Genomic DNA, 24,424 nt, shown 5'->3' with positions numbered 1-24,424 from the left:
ACAGAGTTTCTCCATGTTGGTCAGGCTGGTCTCAAACTCCTGACCTGAGGTGATCTGTCCGCCTCAGCCTCCCAAAGTGCTGGGATTACAGGCATGAGCCACTGTGCCCGGCCCCGGAAGATTTTTTTTTTTAAATAAAATATTTGAGATGGTTGCATACCAAAACTTCTTATTTGAAATCTGATTATTTCACTTACTCTGTTTGTAATTTAGGCCTAGATCTATGCCTGAATGACTTTTCTATTGGGTATAGTTGTACCCAACCTTACTCAGTATGTCTATGCAAAAGAGAAGTTATTCTGATTGTTGATTTTTCTTTTCCTAAGTTACTGTAAGGAATATGGGACCTGTGTTTGGGCTCAGTTTTCTAGACTGATGGCTCCAAGTGCTGTTAGTGTTTGGAGACTGGCATTTTTGCTTTCCTAGTGTGAAGAAGGGAGTACAGTTAAGGGAAGCAGACTGAATTCCTTCTCAAAATAAATGGGTTAATAAAGATACCATTGATTAACTTTCTCACAGGAATTTTTGTAAGCACATTAAATTTTTACTTAGCTATGTTTATGGTATGTGATTTTCTATGTGTACTCCCCTCCCCCCACTAACTCTCATTCCTTCTTCATATGATAGATCAGCGACTATCATCTGTTCCACAAGATGAGTAACAGCCACCCTCTTCGCCCCTTCACTGCAGTGGGGGAAATTGATCATGTGCACATTTTGTCTGAACATATTGGTGCCTTGTTGATTGGGGAAGAATATGGCGACGTCACATTTGTTGTGGAAAAGAAACGTTTTCCTGCCCACAGGGTAATTTTAGCAGCCAGGTGCCAATATTTTCGGTAAGTGTGTAATACTTTTTTTGAAAATTCAGTTCACTTGTAGAAAACACTGGCATTTTCTGCTCTGTGAAAAATACATAACCAAGTATAATGACAAATTCTCGCAGTCCCTCAATTCAGTATCTATAAAGGTTTCATCCTTGTAGACTTTGTTATTTTTTGAGAATCACCTTTTCCTTTAGGAGCCATCTTAAAATGAAAGGGTTGGAAGGTTTCCCAAACCAGATAGTGCCCAATCAACCATTTTTCAAGGTGTCAAGAATGTTTCTCAGGCTGAGTCTTCGTTACCTTCACTTTCTCCTCCCAATAGATGGCTAATGGGACTAAAGCTTCTTTTGTATAGGTCGACTGCCTTGTGGACCTGCTAATGGACACATATACCACTTGGTTTGGGACTCCTGAGGTCTAGGACCTGTTAGTAACCCAGCAGATCTAAGACGTGTACTTGTATGCAGCTGTTGTTGGTCACTTGGGTCCTTAATTTCCAGGGTTATAAATCTTAAGCTGATCTTTAAGTACTCTGCATTTTACCTAATATTTGTTAAAAGGGAGTCATCACTGAATTACTGAGTGAGTTATAATTTGTGCGTGATAATGGATCTTTTTCTATTTTTAAGGATAAAGATGTTCCACAGAGTTATAGATTTATCTGGAAAACTTGGTATCTGAAATGGAGATTCCATTGGCTTAGAGAAAATTTCAGTTACCTTCTAGTGATAACTGCAGTCTGGCTTTTATAATCAGAATTAATCAAGACAGCAACACTTAGAGTCAGACACGTTGTGGTAAAGTGTGTCTCCTGGAAATATTTACTGTGTAGCTAGAGCTCCTATGGTTTTTCATGAACTTCCAGTTTTACACATGTAAAATGCCAATGTGGATGAAACCAGGAGCCTAGAAAAGTGAGGAGTCTGTTAAAAGTTGTAACACTCTCCTATTCTTCCTAGCGGTCAACTCTACCAAGGCATCTGACCTTGGTCTAGCCATTATTTGTTATCATCTGTCCTCTGCACACTTTTCATTTTCTGTTTCTTCCCCCTTTTAAAATTTCAGTCCAGTCATTACTATTAAAGTGTTTTACAAGAGTCCACTTTTTATTAAGTCAGAACTTCTTGGCCTGTGTTTATTATTTATTAATACAGTATATCTTGTCCTCTTTTAAAAATAATTTGAAACAACTCTATGAGGGTTTCTTTTAGGTGATTAGTATATCCTTAAAAGAAACTCAACTACTTTTAGAAATTTGAAGATTGTATTGAGTGAATGGAATATACTCCCCCCACTTACTGACCTTGTTCTTGATGTCTTTGTAGATATTGAACCTTTGTAATATTTGCTGGTTCACTAAGCTAAGCTCAGAGTCTACCTTAGACTACCTTAGAGCTAAGCTGTACCTCTAAGTCTACCTTAGAGCTAAGCTCAATGCTACCTTGGACAGATTCTCAATGCTGACAGTATTCATGTGCAAAGGAATGTTAACTGTCAGCTGTCAGAAGAGGCTTAAGTGCTGTCATAATAACCTATCAATTCCCAGATAAGGAACTTATAGGAAGAAACTCTTCATAGTAAACATTGAACCTCTGTGCTTGTCTCCTTGTTGAAGTTGGGGGTTCATATTTACTGTTCCAAGGGAGCCTCATCAAAACCACTTTTAAAGCATTGAGAATCCAGATAAATACCATGGATCATACAGGATTGGGGATAAGTCTTGAGGTCTCCTCAAGAAGGAGAAGTTCTTTAATTTGGTAATTTTAGGGTAATGGTTGGATGCTCTCTGGCTTAATGGAAACCTTCAAGGGCATTTTTAGGCAGAGTATAACCCAGTGAAGAGGTATGCTCAGAATATTCATGAATCTTTTCTGGGTGGTTTCAACTATTTTCCTGGGGCAAGCAAGAATGCTAGGTCCTGGGAGAGGGTAGGACAAGTTCCAGGTAGGTAACCCTGAAATGCTAGTCCTCCTCTGAGAATTTTAGTAACAGAGAGAATCTCTTTCTTGCTTCCAGTCTCTTCCTCTCACTTTTGCTTCTTTTCTTTCTCATTCTGTATTCTTCTCTCCCTTTTCTGCACTTCTCCCTTGTCCTCTTCGTCCTTTCTTTCCTGATAGGTTGGAAGTTTAATTGGTTCATATTGTTCCTCTTGATTAATAGAGGTAGAAATTCAAATTCATTACCTAACTGGATTGTCTAGTTTTCATTTTTTTTTTTAGATAAGCAATAATGTAGGGCTTTTTGTTTAATCTGAAAGGAAAAAAAATCACTGTAATCCTATCAGTAATTTCATTTTTAATTTATAAAGTGACAGATGAAAGTCTTTGTCTCCCAGCCATCTAATACCATTTCCCAGAAGTAAGTGATGTTAAGAGTTTAATATGAATTTCCTCTGATTTTTCTTGATTTAAAGAAATATCTGTATAGACATACATGCATAAACATGTAAATATGTGGTTATATACTTTTTTCATGCAGTACGTATAGATCTGTAATTTTACTTACTCGCCTACCATATTCTGGACATGTTTTCAAAACAGTACCTATTGGTCTCCCTTGATCTTTCTAATGGCTGCATAGAATGCATATATCACAGTTTTTTAAACCATGTTGCTGTTGATGGACATTTAGATTTTTTCTAGTGTTTCAGTATGTTTTCTTAAACATTTTTCTTTACTGTATTACTTCTCTAGAATTGAGTCCTAAAAGAGAGATTACTGAGTTGAAGGGTATACACATTTTAGGTTTGACTAGATACTACTAAATTACTTTCCATAAAGGGCTGCCCATTTATACTCTCAAAGCAGTGTGTCAAAGAACCTGTTTTTCCATTGCTTTTGCAGCACTGATATTAACAAGCCTCTTGATTTCTGCCAGTCTTACAGGGGAGAATGGCATCATATTAGTGTTTATCTTTATCTGATTATATCTTTTCCTACAAAGTTTTACTTTTTAAACTGCCTTATTGACCTTTAACATCTTTATACCAACTTCATTGTGCCTCTCAAGAGATCACTCTCATCTTCCTATTTAATATCTATCACATATCTTGAGCTTTCAGAGTATCTCGTTAGTTCAGTGGTTTATAGAATTGATTCAAACAGTTTTGAAATCATTCCTTTTGCTTCCTTTAAAGAACCATTTTAAATGACTATTTTGCATTTTTTCACTTGGATCTTTGTGTCATTAAACAAATTTATATTTGCATAATGTTGATAACTGTTATTTCCAGTATTTTGTAGCAAATCCTATTTGAGAGTTTCTTCATGTGTTTCTTCCCTGATGTGCAGAGCATTATTGTATGGTGGAATGCGAGAGTCTCAGCCTGAAGCAGAAATTCCTCTCCAAGACACCACTGCAGAAGCATTCACAATGCTACTCAAATATATCTACACTGGGCGGGCAACGCTGACAGATGAGAAGGAGGAGGTGCTGCTGGACTTTTTGAGCCTGGCTCATAAATATGGATTTCCAGAGCTAGAGGATTCTACCTCTGAGTATCTCTGTACCATACTGAACATTCAGAATGTCTGCATGACTTTTGATGTTGCCAGTCTCTACTCACTTCCCAAGTTAACTTGTATGTGCTGCATGTTTATGGACAGGAATGCTCAGGAGGTGCTCTCAAGTGAAGGTTTCCTCTCCCTTTCTAAGGTGTGTCATTTGTCTACAAGTAATTTATAGGCAGCATTGTTTTCTTTATACCTATACCATAGAAGTATAGCAGTGGACTAAGAATAATTAAAAAAAAACCATTGGTATCAAAGAGATTATCTGGTCTAGCCACTTGCATCTAGCTACTAGGACTCTAGATCATAAAAGAGAGGGGCTGGTTGGTTGTGTTTTCTTTTAAGGTTCTTCTGGTAAGTTTTATGTGCAAAAGAGACTGTGCGGCTGAGTGGTTGTTTTCAATGTAGTGACAATCAAATAGGGTCCTTTTTGGTGTTGCATACTACCTTTTGGTTTTGTTTTTCTCTGACAGAGAGTGTGACTAATAATTCCTTAGAGCAAGCAGGCAAATTCATAAAGGAGATCTGATGCATCATTTGATATCTTTAAGTCACTGCTTTCTTTGCTGGCTTAAAATTCAGTGTTATAGCTAGAGTAAAACTGTTTTGCTCAAATCTTCCTTTGAACTCTGGATGCCGATCGTCTCTACATTTCCCTTGTTGTGTTCCTTCTAGAACCTGGATATTTCTAATGAGAAAACCTATTGAAAAGCTACATATCTTGATTTGAGGGTAAATTAAGATCTGTGTTATCTTATTTCATTTTTTTATACTGAATTTTTAAAGACAGTGATCTTTGAGGGTTGCACTATTGTTGCTGGAGGTCAGTTTGGAGATCTGAGAGCCAAAAATATGGTGGTGAAGTAATACTGTGCAATAAAATACTTTGAATTTTAAATGCCAAATATATCTTTCTAACTTAACAATGTACACTCCCTTGAAGAATCTGTATGTATTGACAGCTTTTCACTTTGGTGTTTTTCTTTTTGCTGTTTTAAAAACGATGAATGCAGATGTGTTTGGAAAGATTAAATGTTTGATGTAGTGGTACAAGATACCTGAGCATAAAAGAAAGGTGCTACCATCCTGGTTGTTTACATAGCCATAATGAGCTGGAGGCTGTGTGGCACAAAGCATAAGGGAAGGAGAGGGTCAAAAAGAGTTAATTGCCTAAGTTATGCTTGTTCTGTAAGCTTTTACTGATTGATCATGCAATGGTTGAACGTCATATAACTGGAATTTTACCTTTTTATCCTTTTCAGACAGCACTTTTAAACATCGTGTTAAGAGATTCATTTGCAGCTCCCGAAAAAGATATTTTCCTAGCCTTATTAAACTGGTGTAAGCACAATTCAAAGGAGAATCATGCTGAAATCATGCAGGCTGTACGTTTACCTCTCATGAGCCTCACAGAGCTTCTGAATGTTGTGAGACCTTCGGGACTGTTGTCTCCTGATGCCATCCTGGATGCCATTAAAGTGCGATCTGAGAGCCGGGATATGGACCTCAATTATAGAGGCATGCTCAGTAAGTACCTATCTAACCTAAACTCACCAAAAAGCTTGGTGTGCCTCTGATGCCGTTAAAACTGCAAAACTACTACAGAACTGTATAATGCGAGTGTACATGAAATGTACGTTTATGAACAGCTAGCTTTGCTTCCTATGGAATGTCTTTCTCTGTCATTTTCCTGTTAATTCCTCCTGAGATTGATTAGCCTTTGTAGGCCCCATAATAGGTATTTTTTGCCATTCCTGGACAGATTTCTCACCTGCTCCCCAGAATGTCAGAAATGGACACTTTCCTAAAAAGCTGCTTCTCATGTTAAGACTTTTTCTTCCTTCCTCCATCAAATAAATACTGAGTAAATGCTATATACTTACTATTTTGGGTATCAAGAACATGGAGATTCTTTTTTTTTTTTTTTTTTTGAGATGGAGTTTCACTCACTCTTGTTGCCCAGGCTGGAGTGGAAGGTGCAATCGTGGCTTACTGCAACCTCCGCCTCCCAGGTTCAAGTGATTTTGCTGCCTCAGCCTCCCGAGTAGCTGGGATTATAGGCACCCACCACCACACTTGGCTAATTTTTATTTTTAGTAGAGACAGAGTTTCACCATGTTGGCCAGGCTGGTCTCAAACTCCTGACCACAGGTGATTCACCTGCCTCGGCCTCAGAAAGTGTTGGGATTACAGGCGTGAGCCACCACACCGGGCTGAACATGGAGATTCTAAATAACAATAATAATAGCTAACACTTATGTAACATACATACATAGTGTAGCTAACACTTATGATACTTATCACCATTAATGAATTTATAGCAATTAACACTTACAGAGTGCATAGTATGTATCAAGAACAGGTCCTACACGACCATTTAATTCTCACAACTCTTTGAGGTATATACTGTTATTGACTCCATTTTACAAAATGAGGAAACTGAAACAGAGAAGTTAAGTAACTTGCCCAAGGTCACACAGAAAGATGGCAGAGCTGAGAGTCAAACCTATGTAGTTTGGCCCCAGAATTTGTGTAATTAACCACTAAACTATGCTGCATAATTGTTAAACATAGTCTCTGCCTTTGATCCTTTTAATTTCATTGTGGAAATAAGACATAAACTCCCATGAAAAGTTAAATACAACAATATTCAAGGGAGCACATGTTATAGAACTTCAGAAGAAAGAAGTGGCTTGGAATGATTGAGGGATATTTCATGGAGGTTATGAAGCTTGAGTTGAGCCTTGACATTTGATTTGAATAGTATAAGAGTTGGGTAAATTTCAGATGGGTAGAATCATGAGGTTAATAGACAGAGGTTAGAGCATTTGAAGAGACCATAAATAGAAGAGCTTGATTAGAGTAGAAGGCTATTATTGATTAGTAGCAAAGAAACTATGTGAAGGTCAGCTTAGGCCAGTTTATGGAAGTCTTTGAAACTAGATTGGAATCTCCCTTATATGCAGTGCAGAACCAATTTGAGAGAGAGAGAGTGGCATGCATACAGTGGTGGTTTTAAAAGACTGATCCATAGTGCTGTATTTGAGTATTTAGAATAAGGGAAAACTGATTCAGGGAGACCAGTGAGGAGAGTATTTAATCTATGCACAATTGATACTACCTTAAACCAGATTGGTGGCAGGGAAAATGGAAAATAATGAATGATTAGAACAGATACTATGGGAAAAAATAGATCTTGGTGATTCAAAGAATTTAAATTTGGGGATTAAGTTTAGGAAAAAGTTACCATTTGTTATCAAATCTAAGAAGCCAGAAATTCTGAGGCACCATTATTTTATGTTCCACTAAGAAAAGAAACAATACTGCCAATTAACTGTGACACACTATGATGTCTGCATCGCAATTTCTGAAATTAAAAAATTAGAACACCAGGTGTGTCTGTAATGAAATACAGTACAGTACTTCTTTGAAGAAGATGGTGAGCTTGTTTTTAGATTGAGTTTGAGGGTTTTGGGGACATGCAGGTTGTAAGTTCTGTCCCAAGCTAGTCATTTCCCTGAGTGATGTCTTCTTGACTGTGCCTTTAAACACTCTCGTGAAATACTGATTGATCTTAAATAGATGTTCTTAACAGAATTCTCTCCTGACTTATCAGGTCTAGATTTCTTTTCACTGGGCATAGAAGAAGAAACGTAGGTTTTGGCCCAGACAAATTTGACCTCAAATCCTGAATTAGTTACTTACTAGTTGTGCGATCTGGTATTAAATTATTAAGGAATCTTACCTTTTACATCTCCTAGCATTATTATGAGACTTAATTGAAATAATGTGTGCAAGATCAATATAGGAAAGCATTGTTACCATATATCATTTTGATATTTTTTTCCCTCTGTACATCTGTGTGAGAATTACCACCTTGATCACATTGTTTTAGACATTTTTGTTTACTTGTCTTTGTTCCTTGAAGGCAGAGATGATCTTTGTAGACCTTATTGATCTCTATATCCTCAACATTTAACACACTAAATAGCATATGATGGATACTTGGTGAATGCTTAGTGAATGAATGCAGGGAGAAATGTCTGATAGGAAGTGGGAACACATTACTGTTTAGGAACCAGTCAAAGCTGGTGATAAAAGAGTTGCAACCTGAGCTGCTAGAGTATAGAGAAAGAAGTAAAAATCAAAATCTGAAACTTGGAGAAAACCTATAGTCAGGGAACTTAAGGTAGAGAAGGAAAGAGGAAGACATTTGGGATAGAAGAGAGTTACAGAGGACAGCCAGAGGAGAGAGCTTTCATATGGATTCAATGGTCAGTGGTAGCTCATGATGGGGAGGTCAAGAAAATTGAGAGATAACTTTTGGATATAAATTGTGATTAGTTCGTAAGTAACCTGGATGGAAGATTGGCTGCCAGGGAATTAGGCCATGGATGTTTGAAAAGATAACAGAGATAACATATTGCCTCTCTGATTTGTGAATTGGATTGAAAGGTAGTAAAAACATAGTATGGTAGCTAGAGAGATCAGGTTAGGAGAGGTCCAGGAAGAAGTCAGAGGTGCTAGAGAATGGTATTAGTTAAGTGTCAGCCTTGGATAAAGTGTGGGAGGACGGCAAGTGAAGAGGTAATAAGATGAGTAATTAGTGTTAGGCTTTTCAAATTCTCATGTTGGATCCTGTCTTATATAAGCTCCTTTCCCTCTCTTGCCCTACATTTGATTTGAAGTGCTGAAAAGGCCCTAGAACTGGATTCATTATAGGGATAATCTTGGGACGTGTTTGCAGGAGTGAGGATTTCTTTTGGACATTTCACATGGTTACTGGTAGCTTGGAATTGATCAACTGGTCAGTATAAGGGTAGTACCTGGGTTACAAGAAACTCATGAGATTAGTTGCAAAATGGAGAACTTAGCCAGTTGAGTCACTCAGTTCTGAAATGATAAATATACAGATTGTTTTTCATCAATGTTAAATTCTTCGCTTTGAAGTGAATGATGGGGAGCTCAAGGAAGAGATTATGTAAATGTTTGGGAATCCTTTAATTTCTAAACTTGAGTAATGATTAAGTAACAGTCTGCTTTTCCTGACTTTTAAAGCCAGGAATAATATGAATAATAAAAGTAATATAAATACAAGGAAGCCTTATACTTCCCTGTTTTTTTGATTCAATCATCTATATTAATCTATCAGTCTTACATTTTATACATAACATCTAGTCGTATTCTCAAAGGTCTCTACTTTAGTACATCATGTTAATAGCAGAAAGCCAAGTAAGATGACTAAACCTGACACTGGCATTTTAATATCCTCTGTACAAGGGAAGCTAGAAAGTCAATCACTTTACACACATGTAAGAGTAGTGTTCCAAAATAACTAAGAAGATGCGATATTTTTAAGCAAGGAGGAAGAACTTTGATTTTGGTCTTTGTGTTCCAGCAAATTATACTTTCAATTAACAGCAACAAAGATATCATAAAAAATGCTCTGCTTTGAAAATTTCTGAACTTCATTACAGATTAAAACGTATTTTGGAGTCTTTTGGGAGGCCAGTAGCCAGCAGCTACATTCATTGGTGTAGATGAGCCTCCTTATTGATAACCAGGTCGAGGTTGGGTATAGCCCAGACCAAAGAGAGGACATATAAGGATTAGGCCCACTTGGAGGAAGGGTCATGCTACTTACAGGAAGTGAAGTAAAACCTGGTCTTGGTTGATAGGCCCAGGCCCCAGGTTGGCTTGGAGCCATTCTAGGTTGAGAGGCGGGGGCCACAGTGTAATTAGTAGGCTGAGAAGTTTGGGAAGTTTGTGCAGGATAATTGCTTGCCTGGTACTGTGTGGCGGCTGAGCAGGCAGTTGTTGAGGCTGACCAGAAAGGCAGGAGCTGGTGCCTAGGTGGTTGGTTGTTGGCCATATCCTTGGAACTGCTGAGGTTGTTTAGGGTCCATTCTGCTGACTCTGGCTTGTTGAATACTGAATCCCATACTGTTGAGGCTGCTGAGGTGGAGCCTGTAGCCGCTGTGACCATAGCCAGCCTGTTGCTGGTACTGTTGGTACAGCTGACTTTCAGTCTGACCTGCTTGTATTTTAGCTTCTGCATATGGTGGTTGCTGTGGCTGAACTCCTGGTGGGTGAGCTGCTGCTGAGGAGGCGGCGGCAATGCTATCAGGTGTTCCTGAACAGTCTTCTACAAGAGCACTGGGTTGCCCTGAAACCTGATCATCTGTTAAGCCAGACGCCGACGTAACATTATTTTTTATTTCATCTTGGTTTTTTTAAAGGGTCAAAAATGGACATACTTGCTGCCATAACCTGAATATACTGTTTTCCAGAAGAATCCAAAGAAGCAGGCTTTTCTTCCCTACCATCCACAGTATCATTTTCAGGAATACTGGTGGAAGGTCCCAGTGATTCCAAGCTATCCAATAAATGATTCACTTTATTTCAAAGTTCTGTCAGTTCTCGACAGAGATATTTCACCTGACTTGATTCAAGGGGGTCTTGGTTGCCATTAACAAATAGTGTCAGTTTCAGTGTCCTACTACACTGAATTGCAAAGGAAAGGTCAGAACTATCAAAAATTGTTATAAGATCATCATCTTTATCATTGTACTTTATTATTACTTCGACATTGCTCAGAAGCTTTCCCCTGAAAACTCGTTGCATCATTAGCACTAATTCATCGTAAGTAACATTAATATCTTCATTATGGATAGGAATTTGTGGAATATCCTCCCCAAGTTGAGCTTTCATGATTAGCTTCCCACTTAGGTTCAACTGTCCATTCATGGTGGACTCCAGGATGTTCTATATACACAACCCTAGAGAAAGAGGGCTTGTGGAGGCCACCGCCGCTGCCTCTCCATAGGTCTCCACCGACTGGGCCGACGCCAGGCCGCCAGACTGGGGTGTTGAGGGGAGTCGTGGTCGCTGACCCCTCGGTTGCCCTCCATGGCCACTGTACCTCACTTGTAGGCTCATATGGGCCTGCCCAATCACCAAAAATAAGTTATTTTCTAAGTAAACATTATTTTATTTATTTATTTTTTTTGAGATGGAGTCTCACTCTGTCACCCAGGCTGGAGTGCAATGGCGCGACCTTGGCTCACGGCAACCTCCACCTCCCAGGTTCAAGTGATTCTCCTGCCTCAGCCTCCCAAGTAGCTGGAATTACAGGCACCCACCACCATGCCTGGCAAATTTTTGTATTTTTAGTAGAGATGGGGTTTCACCGGCTTGGCCAGGCTGGTCTTGAACTCCTGACCTCAGGTGATCCACCTGCCTCGGCCTCCCAAAGTGCTGGGATTACAGGTGTGAGCCACCGTGCCCGGCCAGTAAATGTTACCTTAACATTTATGTCATTGTTTTCTTTTATCAAATTTCTTCACTGTTAGGGGGAAAAAAGGATTATTTCAGAAGTGTTCCTGGGCTGATGACTTGAAAAGATAGGTCTGTTTATTTTGAAGTTATTGACAGAGTTTGGTTTTGCTATTGTTGTTCTTCCCTGGATGTAGATTCTGTGTCTTTGGGGACTTTTCATGAAGTGTAGAGAGGTTTTATCTTGGGACTGGGATATAGAGATTAATACTTTTTCTTTGAATTTATTATCATTGGTGACTGTAAGGTTTAATTCTTAGAGCTGCATGTCCTAAGGCTTTTACCAAATTACAGGGATTTTTTTCCTCCTTTAAAAAAAAAAAGAAGATCCAAACAGTCTTTTAAACTTATCTGTGATGGTCTTTCTGGACAGTAGTTTAGACTAGCTTTATGCATATATAATAATGCACATTTTTCTATACAGCTGGGGAAAGAGGATTAACTTTTTAATGAAATTTTTGTTTTAGGATATTTGAACTACCTGTACCTCTGCCAAACATTTAGCTTTGTCTTAGCTGTGGAGATATTTCTATCTATCCTAAAAGTTGGTGCTTTTTTTTTTTTTTTAATTAAGGCTGAGTTATATTTCCTTTTGTATATCTCAGGTTTTAGATTTGGGGAAAGAGAGTTATTTCTTGTTTTTGCATGTTTATAGTAGGGAGCATATCACAAATTCTATCCTCAAGATATCTTTATTGAATAAAAAGTCAATCTGTTTGTAGGACTGCTAAGTTACATTATTGGTTAATACATAAATGTGCGTGTGTGTGTGTGTGTGTGTGTGTGTGTGTGTGTAGGTGTGTAGTCTGTCCTGTTTGCCCTGTACCTATCCCTGTAGTTTCCTCAGACTGAGGGAGCTTGCAACTGTGATATGATATTTCTTGGTTTGTTTGCTTAGATTCTTATACTAGGTTGAGCTTTTTGAGTAATGTAATTATGTTGCTTTGCCTTTGTTTTTCAAGCACCTGCCTAGGACAGTGCCTGAATCTAGACTTTTGTTTTTTTAAGTGATAAATGAGTGGCTGAATGAATCCATCCCTGGCTTCTAAACTAGAATTTAAATTTGTCTCATCTATCACATAAAGACACTAATAGTAACAGTGAACCTTTAATACTTTCAAAGCTCTTGGAGCTGGGCGCAGTGGCTCACACTTGTCATGCCAGCACTTTGGGAGGCTAAGGCAGGAGGACCACTTGAGGCAAGGGGTTCAAGATCAGCCTGGGCAATATAGTGAGATGCAGTCTCTAAAAAAGGTTTTTTTAAATTAGCTGGGTGTGATGGTGTGTGCCTGTAGTCCCAGCTGCTTGGGAAGCTGAGACAGGAGAATGGCTTGAGCCCAGTAGTTTGAGGCTGCAATGAGCTATAATTGCGCCACCACACTCCAGCCTATGTGACAGAGCATGACCCTGTCTCTAAAAAAATACAAATAAAATAAATAAAACTCTTTGACTTTGTATCTTCAAAGATAGAAGATGCTGTTTGTATCTTCCCAACTATAGTTTATTGTGATAGAGAAAATCTCATCTGTAAGTAGGGGGTATATAAGTCATCTCTAATGAGTATTCCTCCATGGGAGTGTGTAGTATTGGTGTATGTGCTCTTGTCTCCTGAGTGGTGAGCTCCGGAGAGCTGAGTCTAGTACGGTGAGCAGCACATAGGAATACCATAGGATTTTTTTTTTTATTTAATAGGATGAAGGTCCCTTTCAGCTCTGTGATCTGTGTAACTTGCCTAATTACCAAGTGAATTCAGTGCCAGAACTGGAACCAAAGTGCTGGTCTTGTGACTCACCAGGCAAATACTCCTTCATAGATTCTTCTGCCTGGGTTCTTTTTTGTTTCCATTTTGTGGTATGTTTGAGTACCAGTACTGTCAAATGTGGAAAGGAGGCCTGCAGAGAGTGGGAAAGCGGGGGCGGGGTGGGGGTGGGGTTAAGGTAACACAGGAATGGTAAAGTAAGTCACTTGTAATGCTGCAGTTCTTGGGGATTATTCACAGGAAGGGAGTATCCATACATTTTCTAGGGAAGTTGGGATGGGGAGTAAAAAATAATTTAGGTGACAGGATTGGGTAAGTAGATTGCTTTGGGCAGAGAACTAAGTCTGGATCCAAATAATCCACTGGGGCAAATGACCATGTCAACCTACATGTAATAGGGAGTTCGATAAAAGATAATGAAGAACATAAAGCAGTGAAAGAAAAGCACGAGGTAATTAAACCAGCACTCCTTGCAGATTTTGGCACTGTGTAGCTAGGGGTACGTTCTGCTTCATTTCTCCTTAACTTTTCTTTCTAATAATTAGCAATTTCTACCTAGCTGTAGAACTTCAAAGCTTAATATTTTTCTTAATGCTTGTAAAATGCATTAAAAATTATGTGTAAAAAATTATGATTATCTACTATCTTGTTTAATCTCTATCACTTTGTTTTTTCAAGACAGAGTTTTGTTCTGTCATCCAGGCTGGAGTGCAGTGGCATGATCTTGGCTCACTGCAACCTCCACCTCCCAGGTTCAAGTGATTCCCCTGTCTCAGCTACCCAGTAGCTGGGATTATAGGCATGTACCACCATCATGCTCAGTTAATTTTTTGTTTTTTTAGTAGAGATGGGGTTTTACCATGTTGGCCAGGATGGTCTCAAACTCCTGTACTCAAGTAATCCACCTGCCTCGGCCTCCCAAAGTGCTAGGATTACAGGTGTGAGCCACTGCGCCCAGCCGGCACTTTGTATTTTTTTAAGAACTTTTTTTTCTCTACTAATAGATACAGCCGCTAAGAATATTTATAGTTTGATTTATTTTATTATGATTTAAATTTTCTCATGATCATTCTTCCTATTATATTCATCACTTAATTATGGATTTTGCAGAAAAATTCTTGGAGTTATATTTTTATCCAATGAGATACTCATATTATAGTTACCATGAGAGAATTTCCACTTGTGTAGATGTTCTCTGTTTTGAAGTAAAAAATACTCTCAGGGAATGAATCTGTCTGTATCAAGAATGGTCAGGAAAGTTTTCAAGTACCCTTGAAATAAACTTCAAAAGAAGACTTAGACTTGTGGTAGAAATTTCATTTCCATTTTAGACTTTAGTCACAATCACTTGAAACTTTTGTGCCTAGTATGTTACCCCTAGCTTGATAAGTTTTAATGTTGAAGAAACTTACGTTTAGAGAAAATCCAAAGGTGGCATTAGGTGGCATTAGTTTCTGAGAGGTTGATGTTCACGTCTTTGGCCTCGTTTTTTTATTTTTTATTTTTGAGATGAAGTCTTGGCTCTGTCGCCCAGGCTGTAGTGCAGTGACACGATCTCAACTCATTGCAACCTCAACCTCCCAAGTAACTGGGATTCCAGGCTCACGTCACCACACCTGGCTAATTTTGTATTTTTAGTAGAGATGGAGTTTCACCATGTTGGTCAGGTTGGTCTTGAACTCCTGACCTCAGGCGATCCACCTGCCTGGGCCTCCCAGAGTGCTGGGATTACGGGTGTGAGCCACCATGCCCAGCCTTTGGCTTAGTTTTGACTTGTGGTGTCAGGACTGCAGGAGATGGTTCCAGGGATCAGCAGCGACAGACTTTGCACCTCCACTTTTTATGCCTAGCAAGAAGGGAAAACATGTTTATTTTTACCAAGTAGTTATGCATCATTGATATCTGAAAAGCATGGATTTCAAGCTTTTGTTTGTTTGCTTGCTTACTTATAAAGTACTTCCTGTCTAGATCGGAGGTGTCAGGAGGGCAGGGCCTATCTCTGTTGAGTTCGCTAATTATTCCCAAAACCTTGCATGGTGCCTGGTACAGAATGAGTCCTCAGAAAAATGCTTTTTGACTGGAACTGAATGAGTGCTTTATATGTTACTTTAGCATATATTATCTGTAGCATAATTTTTATCCGTACTGTAATTTTTACAGTAACCCTATGAGGTCGGTTGGACAAAGTATTCTTTTTAGATGAGAAAGCAGATTCAGAGAGACTGACAGGCCTTACTCAAGGGGAGTGAATAATAGAACCTGAATCTTAAGCTTAGGTTTTTTCACTTTAAGTCTAACTTTTTTTTTTTTTTCCTCCCTATATCAGACTATTTGTTTCTTTCCTCTGGGTCTAAGGCAATTTTAGAGGGAAGTGGGGGTTAGAAAGAGGGAGAAGGTATGGCCATTCATCAGAAACCCTTCAAGAGGGAAGTAGCAGAATATTCTGTTAAAACACAGGGCCCATGCAGGCTGACTGCTTGGGTTCTAATCTCAGCTCTGCTACTTGCTGGCTCTGTGACCTGGGGCAAGTAAGCCTGTCTAACTTTTCTCTGCCTCCACTTCTCATCTGTGAAATGGATGTAATAATAGTACAGTACTCAAAGGATTATTATGAGGAGTACATCAAAGGAATTAATATTTGCAAGGTGCTTAGGACAGTGTCTAGCACATCATGTATTATAGAAGATTTGTTAAATAGGAAGAATATGGGTGATTATCACATGCTAATAGAATTTAGAAAGTTATAAATCGATAGCACTTAAACTTCTGATGTTAAGTTAAGCATAACTAGGATGTTTTGTTTATTTTTGCTGGGTTGCTACAGTCTTTTGCTTCCATTTTAAACTTCCATTTTTCAGCTGCAATTTATTGTTGTTTTCTGGTGCCACTCTCTTTACTCATCTTGATTTGAAATTTAAAAAAATTTTTTTTCCAGAAATCTTCAATGATGAATTACTTTTTAACAAGAACCTGATTATAGCTCACACTTTCCCCTATTCAAATCACACAGCCAAAATGTGTGTGTACTGTGAGAATTTGGTATTTTTTTATAGTCTGTAAACTTACATAGTTCTCTTATTATGTGCTTTTTAATATGTTTTCTTAATAGTAATGGCTATATGTTTTGAAAAGCATATATATATATGAGTAGAGCTCATAATATGCTTTACAAACATCATCTCATTTAATTCTTAAACAGAAACACCTGGGGGATAGATATGTGGGGTGGGGGAGGGGGAGGTCTCCCCCCGCCATTGAGAAATGGAAGTTGAGAGAGGGAAACTTCTTTAAAGTGATGTACCTGGCTAAAGATGAAGCCACTGTTTAATCTCTGACTCTTCAAGCTCTTAACATCTTTCTGCAGCCTCTTGTCTTTCCATGGAAAGTGTCAGTTTTAGAATGTTAGTACCTGGAAGATAGGTTCCAGATCTGTGAAGCATATTTTACATAGAGGACTTCAGAGTCCCAGGCACAATTGATACTTAATAAATCTAATGTTGGTGAGGGGAGGGGATTTAATAGTAACCATAATACTGATTTTGATGACAGACTATCAATTTTCATTTTTAAAAATTCTCAAGTGCAGAAAAAGATATCTTCTTTTAAACAATCTTGTTTTATAAGCCAGATTAATTGATTCAGCATATTCATGTATGACTAACAGCTATGCTATATTGGAACCTTTCTTTTTCTGTTGTTTTATCAGATTTCTGACCTGTTTGCTTTGCTTTTATACACTGTCCTCAGTCCAGATGGCAGGTACAGGTCATCTTACATGCTATTTTTGTTTAGTAGATATTTAAGTTACTAATAGAATGAACTCAGCAGAGCCAATTTGTTTGTCCTAGTACATGCCTTTTCTAGTTTTATTAACTTTTGAAAAGTAACATTAGTCTCAAGCACTTTGTGATTGTGATACTAACATTAAATTTAAACTCTGAACAGTATTTTTTTGCTGGTTTGTTTGTTTATTTTTAATAGGGACAGGGTTTTCCCATGTTGCCCAGGCTGGTCTCAAACTCCTGGGCTCAAGTGACCTGCCTCGGCCTCCTGAAGTGCTGGAATTACAGGCATGAGCCACTGCACCTGGCCTCTGAATGGTGTCATAATCCTCATAGATGTTCTGTATTTTCTGTCCCATAAACTTGCCTATGCTCTTCTTAAATGCAGATACTAGAATAAAGTGGAATGCTAGAATTATTTTTTTTCAAAAAATATAGAATAACTTGACCATTAACCTAGCTTTTTCTATTTTTAACTGTAGTACCAGAAGAAAACATTGCAACTATGAAGTATGGAGCCCAAGTTGTAAAGGGGGAGCTGAAATCAGCCTTATTAGATGGTGATACTCAAAATTATGATTTGGATCATGGATTTTCAAGGCACCCAATTGATGATGACTGCCGTTCTGGCATCGAGATTAAGCTAGGTCAGCCGTCCATTATCAATCACGTACGGATACTCCTATGGGACCGAGATAGTCGGTAAGTGATTAGCATGACTTAGAAACTGACATTATATTTGAGATGACTTAACTTTGTGGTCATCTACTTTTGTTACATAGGTATGATGGTTTATCTCTTTGTGATCATTCTGCTATCTCTTGAAGGCTGGTTTTGGGGAAAGAGTTAAAGGGTACATTTCTTTAAAAGAAATACACTTTTTTGTTTTTTTCTTCTTATAAAAATAATATGTGTTTATTGTAGAAACGGTAGAAAATATAGAAAAGCACATAGAAGAAGATAAAAATTGCTAGTAATCTCATTACCGATTATTAATCTTCATACGTAGCTAGCTAGTGTTTTTTTCAATTATGCATGGACACATACACACACAAAACAGAAACCTGCGCAAACATAGTTTTATGGATTAGATATACAAAAAGCTAATTTTACTTTTAATACATTGTGAACATTCTACCCTTTAAAAAATTTTCCTCTAAAATGTATTTTTAATAGTTGTTTTATATTCTACCATGAGTTAACATTATTTACTTGATTCATTAGTTTTGGATATTATAACCTTTTAAATGCATTTTACCCTATGGCAAAGAGAAATATTGTCTTTCAGTGTGTAGATAAGTATTATCCTCAAAACAAAAGAAATTTGTGAGAAAATTTAATCCAGTTTGGGAACCCATTCAGTTTCTTGGGGGCTTCAGAATTCTGCCTTTCGTCCAGCCACTGTGATGCTTTCACCCACTGTGGCTTCTAGGTTCAGCCATAATGGCAGAAGTACCAGAGCAGTATGGCGACAAGAACTGAACTGTTTCCTTCATTGCTGTTTATCATAAACCTAAACCCTGCCTACCCAGAAACTGTGCCCCACTGATGCCTCTTTAGATCTGGGCATGAAGGGCTTAAATAGTAATGATGATGGTGTCCTGCAAACCTTACAAGGTAGTATGTTTCTTCTGTTAGCACCACTGCCACCACCCTGGCTTTTTAGGCCATTTGAGCCCAGTGTAAAGGGAAGCTTTATGAAGTAAGCGTCAGCATTTCCCATGTGCATGGGTGTGTGAGATCCCCAGGTTATCTTTTCCTGTTTGCTTTTTATTAAGAATATATTTTCTAATATGTAGCTTATTGGATATAATTTGATGTTTTTAATTGGCAAAGTGGAACCAATCCACATATCTCATTTCCAAGAGTCTCTGATTAATAATAACAGTATAATAATAATACGTATTTGCAGCACTTTCATTACTTTTATGTGGTAGACACTGTTCTAAAAGTTTTACGTATTTCACTCATTTAACTAATAGTGAAATTATTATAAAAATAATAAAAGAAAAGTTTAATATGTTTGAAACGAAGTGGTTGTCATCGTTTCTGTGATGTTAAATATTTATAGGCCACTTTGTGTTAGTATGTGCATTACATTCACGAGGGATTTAACTTTACCACATAACAGTTCTTTTCTTACAGAAATTGTTGCCATTCTAAGCAAAGGTGAAAAATTCAGAATCTTAAGCCAAAAAGATTCTGACGTGTTGTAAAATTATAGCCTGTGTTACTGATAACCCAGAGAGGTTCAATAAAAGGTTATAACCAGTTTGAGACTGAGTGATAAAATGAATGGGAGTGAGGGGACAGCAAAGAAAATGAGGGGATGACACAAAATAAGCTGACCTTTTCTGGTCACAACTGTGGGTTGCAGGATGACATTTATGGTCACCTAAATCTTCCAAGATTGTTCCTGTTGATATTACAGTACAAGTAATAACTGCATCTCAGATTTAAATTTGGCTTATGACAGGGGAATATAGATTTGTTCAGGATGGGACCTGCATGTAATGGTTCGGAGTAGCTGACTAGGGGAGGATGATAGGCTGTTTTCATTACTGCCAGATTATCAGCTGGCAAGTTTTAAGTTGTACCCAAAAGAAACGTGCATTATCCCTTGACTGGTGTCATTTATTTTTTTGCAGGTAGCTTGTATGTATGGGAGGGTAGGAGACTGGTAGGCAGCAGGAGATAGGCTGCCCTCTGTGGGGGAACCATTCCAAGTTGACTTTCTTCCTTAGAGGGGTGGCCGAACACCCTGGCCTGGGAAGGTAGAGGGAGAAAGTGTACTTTCTGCTTCTCTATTTTCTGTTCTTCTCTCTCTCGTAGCATCATGTATCTTCTAATATGGTATAGGTGAGGCATCCTGACCATGTTTGAAAAGGAGTAAATATCTCGCATGCCTGATGTGTCAAGTACTGTGTAGGACCCTGGGGATATGAGTATAAATACAGGATGGCCTTTGTTCTTAAGCAGCTTATGATTTGAGAAAGCAGACAGACAACCTGAGAGATAATTTCAGTGCATTGTAGGTGAATGCTGTCATAACATTGTTTTGTTATTTGAATTTCATTATGTAGAAAATGTAATTAGTGAATTCTGTATTTTTGTATCTTTTAACAGTTTATTAAAGTACAGTTTTGTATTGTTATTTTAATATGGTAATTTTTTCTGCTTTTTCCTTTTGATTCACAGGTCTTATTCATACTTCATTGAAGTATCAATGGATGAACTTGACTGGGTTAGAGTGATAGACCATTCCCAGTATCTGTGTCGTTCTTGGCAGAAATTATATTTTCCAGCCCGTGTCTGCAGGTTAGTTCTCAGTGGTTAATAAATGATTTTTATTTTTGTATAAGGAGATTGGACTTTGAGAAGCAGAACTGCATTTTTTCATCTTGAAAAAAGAGTTTTTCAGGGTGTCAACTACTAAACATATCCCAAGTAAAAAACTTAGGAAAGTATGGAAAAATTATGCATCTTAATATTTACAGTGTGTTGTGGAATTATTTATACAACATGTCTTGTATAATATATATGTAGTACACACATGAATGAATGAGAAGGGACAGGGAACATTTGAGAAGTGGAATGTTTTTTAAGCTCTGTGCTATACAGTGAATGGTCATATTCATTGTGAAACATTGAAAGCAGAATTACTTTTAGGGGTGCATTCTTCTTAGGAAAGCCATGAGAGATATTTCTGGAGTCTTCCTTGGCAATGGCCAGGGCCGGAGGAGATTTTTGAATGCCAGTGTGCATGTTCTGGTTATCTGTTTTTTCTGTAGGTTAGTGGTTAACAAATGGGGTTTGACAGAATGGGTGTTTCAAATGGGGTTGCATTTGGGGCAAATGAGGCTTAGCTAGTGGGGCTCTAGGCTCAGAGCTTCTCTTCAGCCAGAGCACCTCCGCTTTTATTTTTGTTATGTATTGCAGCCGTCAATATTGTTGTCTTTTAAAAATATCAAAAAGCTACAGTTTTAATATTTCATATTCTCCCTTTAGGTATAATCCATCATTTAAAATTTCTGAAATTTTGTAAAGCCTATACAAATTAGTGAATTTGTTTAGGTGGTTAAAGGGCCCCGAAATTCTGTTGTTTTTTTCTGTTGTAGTTTTCTCACTGGAAATTGCCCTTAGATATTCTTTATCTTAAAGTCAAAAGATTAAAGGTAGAACGTGATTAGTTTGTTTGCTCAGGAAGAAAAGGGAAGGGATATGGTGAGTGTACACCACAGAGAATGTGGGGCTGGCCCCTCACCCGTGACCCATCTGATCTCCCACTGTGGCTGATTGGGAGCAGATGGGGAGGCACCAAAGCACTTAGTCTCTTGGTCAGAAGTTACTCTTATACTTGTGAAACTTATGGTCTAACAGCAAAAGGCTGAATTTTTACCTCCACTGTAGGAACTTCACAAAACCATTCAGCCTCTGGTACAGTAAAGAATGTTGCCTACATTTTTTTTTTATTGGTATGACCAGACACAATGTTATTACCCAGGGATGCTCTTCTGTGAAAATGAAGAAAATCAATTTCATTTCCCCAAAGACAGACTTAAGTGTCTCAGGTCTGGCAGTTGCTCTTTTATCAGAGGAGTTTTGAATGGATTAAAATATGAGGGACAAGAAATTGAGTGAAGATTCCATATCTCAGAGCTGCCTGGGGATACTTCCAGAGTGACAGAGGGACCCCCACGTGGAGGAGGAGATTGAGTCTGCATTGACTCTGGTTATTACTGTTGTATCTGATTAAAACACAGGCAGCATAACAAAGCATCTGATATGGACTGAAGGACTGTGTCTTTGCATTTAATTTGCAACAACAGGAACATGACTCTCAGAACAAATCATCATGAATATAATAATACCAGTCATGACAGCCTGTGTGCTTTACCCACCTGAAAGCTCCTGTTGTGTGTATGGAAACATGTGCCTTTGATCATGATCTCTGGCTTTTAGAAAATATACTTTACCTTTGTATATTAGTGAGCATGATTATACTCTCCTTATTTTGTCTTTCCTGTCTGGCCTTGACTTTGTTGGTAGAGCTGTTACGTGTTTAGAGACTGGCTGTATTCATGATGCTAGTTTTTGTCTTGGTATAGCCAGCTCCCAGTTCTGGTTGAAAAATAGTGAGCAACAGTGATCTTAGTGATAATGATAACAAGAAGAGGAAAGAATCTTGATATCCATGTTAATAAGAATTTTTTAAAAATTCAAATCACCTTATTATATTAATTACTACTTTCCTTAGTAAACTGCCTTTTTTACTAGTTCGTAATTTTATAGTATTTAAAAATGAACCTAAGGGTGTGTCTATAGATTAACTGAGGATGTCTTGGTGTTTCTTATCTTCACAATTATTTATTGTCTACCTAAACAATGTTCTAACTACACTTCTTCCAAGAACTTCACTGGGCAAATAAATTCTTTATTTCCTCAGCACGTAAGTGTTCAATTTGCATTATGTTCGTTAATTTGTACGTTTGTATGGCAGCTTTGTTCTTTAGTGTCCTTTGCGTGTTTATCTTGCCTCTGATACTAAAATTACAAGCTCTTGGAGGCAGGGAGTATGGATTCTAATCTTTTATTATTCTTGCACAGTGCTCAGACTGTGACCTTGTATGCAGTAGGTACTCTATAAATGTTAGCATAGGTTTCATGGTGTCAAGGCAATGACTATGTAATGAAGAGAGATTGATTGAACATTAATATGTACATATATTCCTTGGGACTTTTTAATCTATGTATTCATTAATACATATATGAGTGCTGGAAAATTCTCTGTAATGGTAAATGGTTCTGAATTCTTTGCAAAGGTTACTTTGTTTTTTCTTCAGGAAACTGAATTTGGAGGTTATTCCTGAAGAATGTAAGTGTCATGTATTGATGAAAGATTACATCTAATACATTCACAAAAATAATACCTGATGAATGGGAAATCTGAGATTATCCCATCCTCTCTCTTGAGTTTAGGCTAAACCACATATGAATCAGAATTGTGTAGTAGAAAAATAATGGGCTGTGGAGTTAGGTAGAGCTCCTCTCAAATCTTTGTTTCACCTCGTATTTGTGTTGTGATAAGATTGTGCCTCTCTGAGCCCTAGTATCTGCATCCATAAAGGATAGGAATACCAACACCTCTTCGTGGGGTTAGATGTGAGAGTTAGATGATATAGCACATTTACATGTACGGAGCACAGTTCTGGCAGAACGGCGGGGCTCAATAAATGGCAGTCACTTTTATTATTTTTCCTAATTTCAGACCTTCAGAGAGAGTCATCCCTGCCATCCTCGTTGGTCATGGTAGCTCTCATTGTGAAGTGGCTCTCACTCTTACCTCTGGAGCCTAGTCTTTTTGGTACTTTTTTTATTGCCAATCCATACATACAGTCCAAAACATGGCTTAAACAGTTTTAGCTTAACAACCAGCCCATCTTTGTATATGTCTAGGAGTTTTCATATATTTTCGTTGGTAAAATATATATAACATAAGATTTGCCATTCATCTGTCTTGTCAAATGTAATTCAGTCAGAATTCACCTCAGCAAGATAGTCAATGTTATCTGGTGGTAGATAACATCAGTCTTAGAGCCAGTGTGATCATTCCAACCATGATAATGAATGCAGGGCAATGGTCCGCTTTGCCTTTCTGGACTCGTTTTAGGAATGTTTGTGAGTTAAGTGGGGATTACTGTATGTAGCCAAAAGCTTAGACCAGTTACCCCCTTCAGACTTTAACTGGAGATGGAGAAAAGTGACTCATCAATTTATGCTCAATTTTTCATATGCCTTGAGAACCATGTTATGTCTTATCAGCCTTTTCTTTCTAAGGGAAGGCAATTTCTGCTTTACCCATAATCTGTAACCTTCAAATTGTCTTCTTGGTTATCTGGTAAACTCTCTCTCAGTCCTTTCCACCTTAGATGATCGAGTCTAGTACTGAACAGAAAACACTAGTAAGGAATAGTGAATATTGAGTACTGTGGGGGTGCTTTTAAAATTTTGAGCTGTTCCTCAACATGGTGCTGTTAATTTGGCAGCCATATAATATTGCTGAAAAATGAGAAAACTTTAAAACATGAGTGTGAATGGGTAGAAGTAGAATTCAAAGTGTGCATGTGACTGGTGGCTGGAATTGCAAGTGAAATCTTGGTCTAAAACCTGGAAGTTGAGAGAGAAGAAAGCAGGGCTAAAAGCAAAGTTCTC

General features: G+C 38.0%; 1 protein-coding gene across 3 annotated transcripts in view; it reads left to right on the top strand.

Annotated features, from left to right (window-relative positions):
* Positions 1-24,424, top strand: part of BTBD9 (BTB (POZ) domain containing 9) — a 491,209-nt gene that overhangs the window by 41,519 nt on the left and 425,266 nt on the right. The window contains exons 2-6 of one of the 3 annotated variants that reach the window (XM_011986627.1): positions 628-839; positions 4,118-4,481; positions 5,599-5,863; positions 17,695-17,914; positions 20,411-20,530. In XM_011986627.1, coding sequence (XP_011842017.1) covers positions 655-839; positions 4,118-4,481; positions 5,599-5,863; positions 17,695-17,914; positions 20,411-20,530 — 1,154 coding nt within the window. In that variant the 5' untranslated portion in view covers positions 628-654. Of the gene's footprint in view, positions 1-627; positions 840-2,371; positions 2,671-4,109; positions 4,482-5,598; positions 5,864-17,694; positions 17,915-20,410; positions 20,531-24,424 lie in introns of those variants that run through there. The other 2 variants (XM_011986629.1, XM_011986628.1) reach the window with 2 other exon arrangements.

This window comes from Mandrillus leucophaeus, unplaced genomic scaffold, assembly GCF_000951045.1.
Source record: "Mandrillus leucophaeus isolate KB7577 unplaced genomic scaffold, Mleu.le_1.0 Scaffold3, whole genome shotgun sequence".
NCBI classification, from domain to species: domain Eukaryota; kingdom Metazoa; phylum Chordata; class Mammalia; order Primates; family Cercopithecidae; genus Mandrillus; species Mandrillus leucophaeus.
The sequence above is the reverse complement of the archived record's forward strand: the minus strand, read 5'-3'. Positions and strand labels throughout refer to the sequence as shown.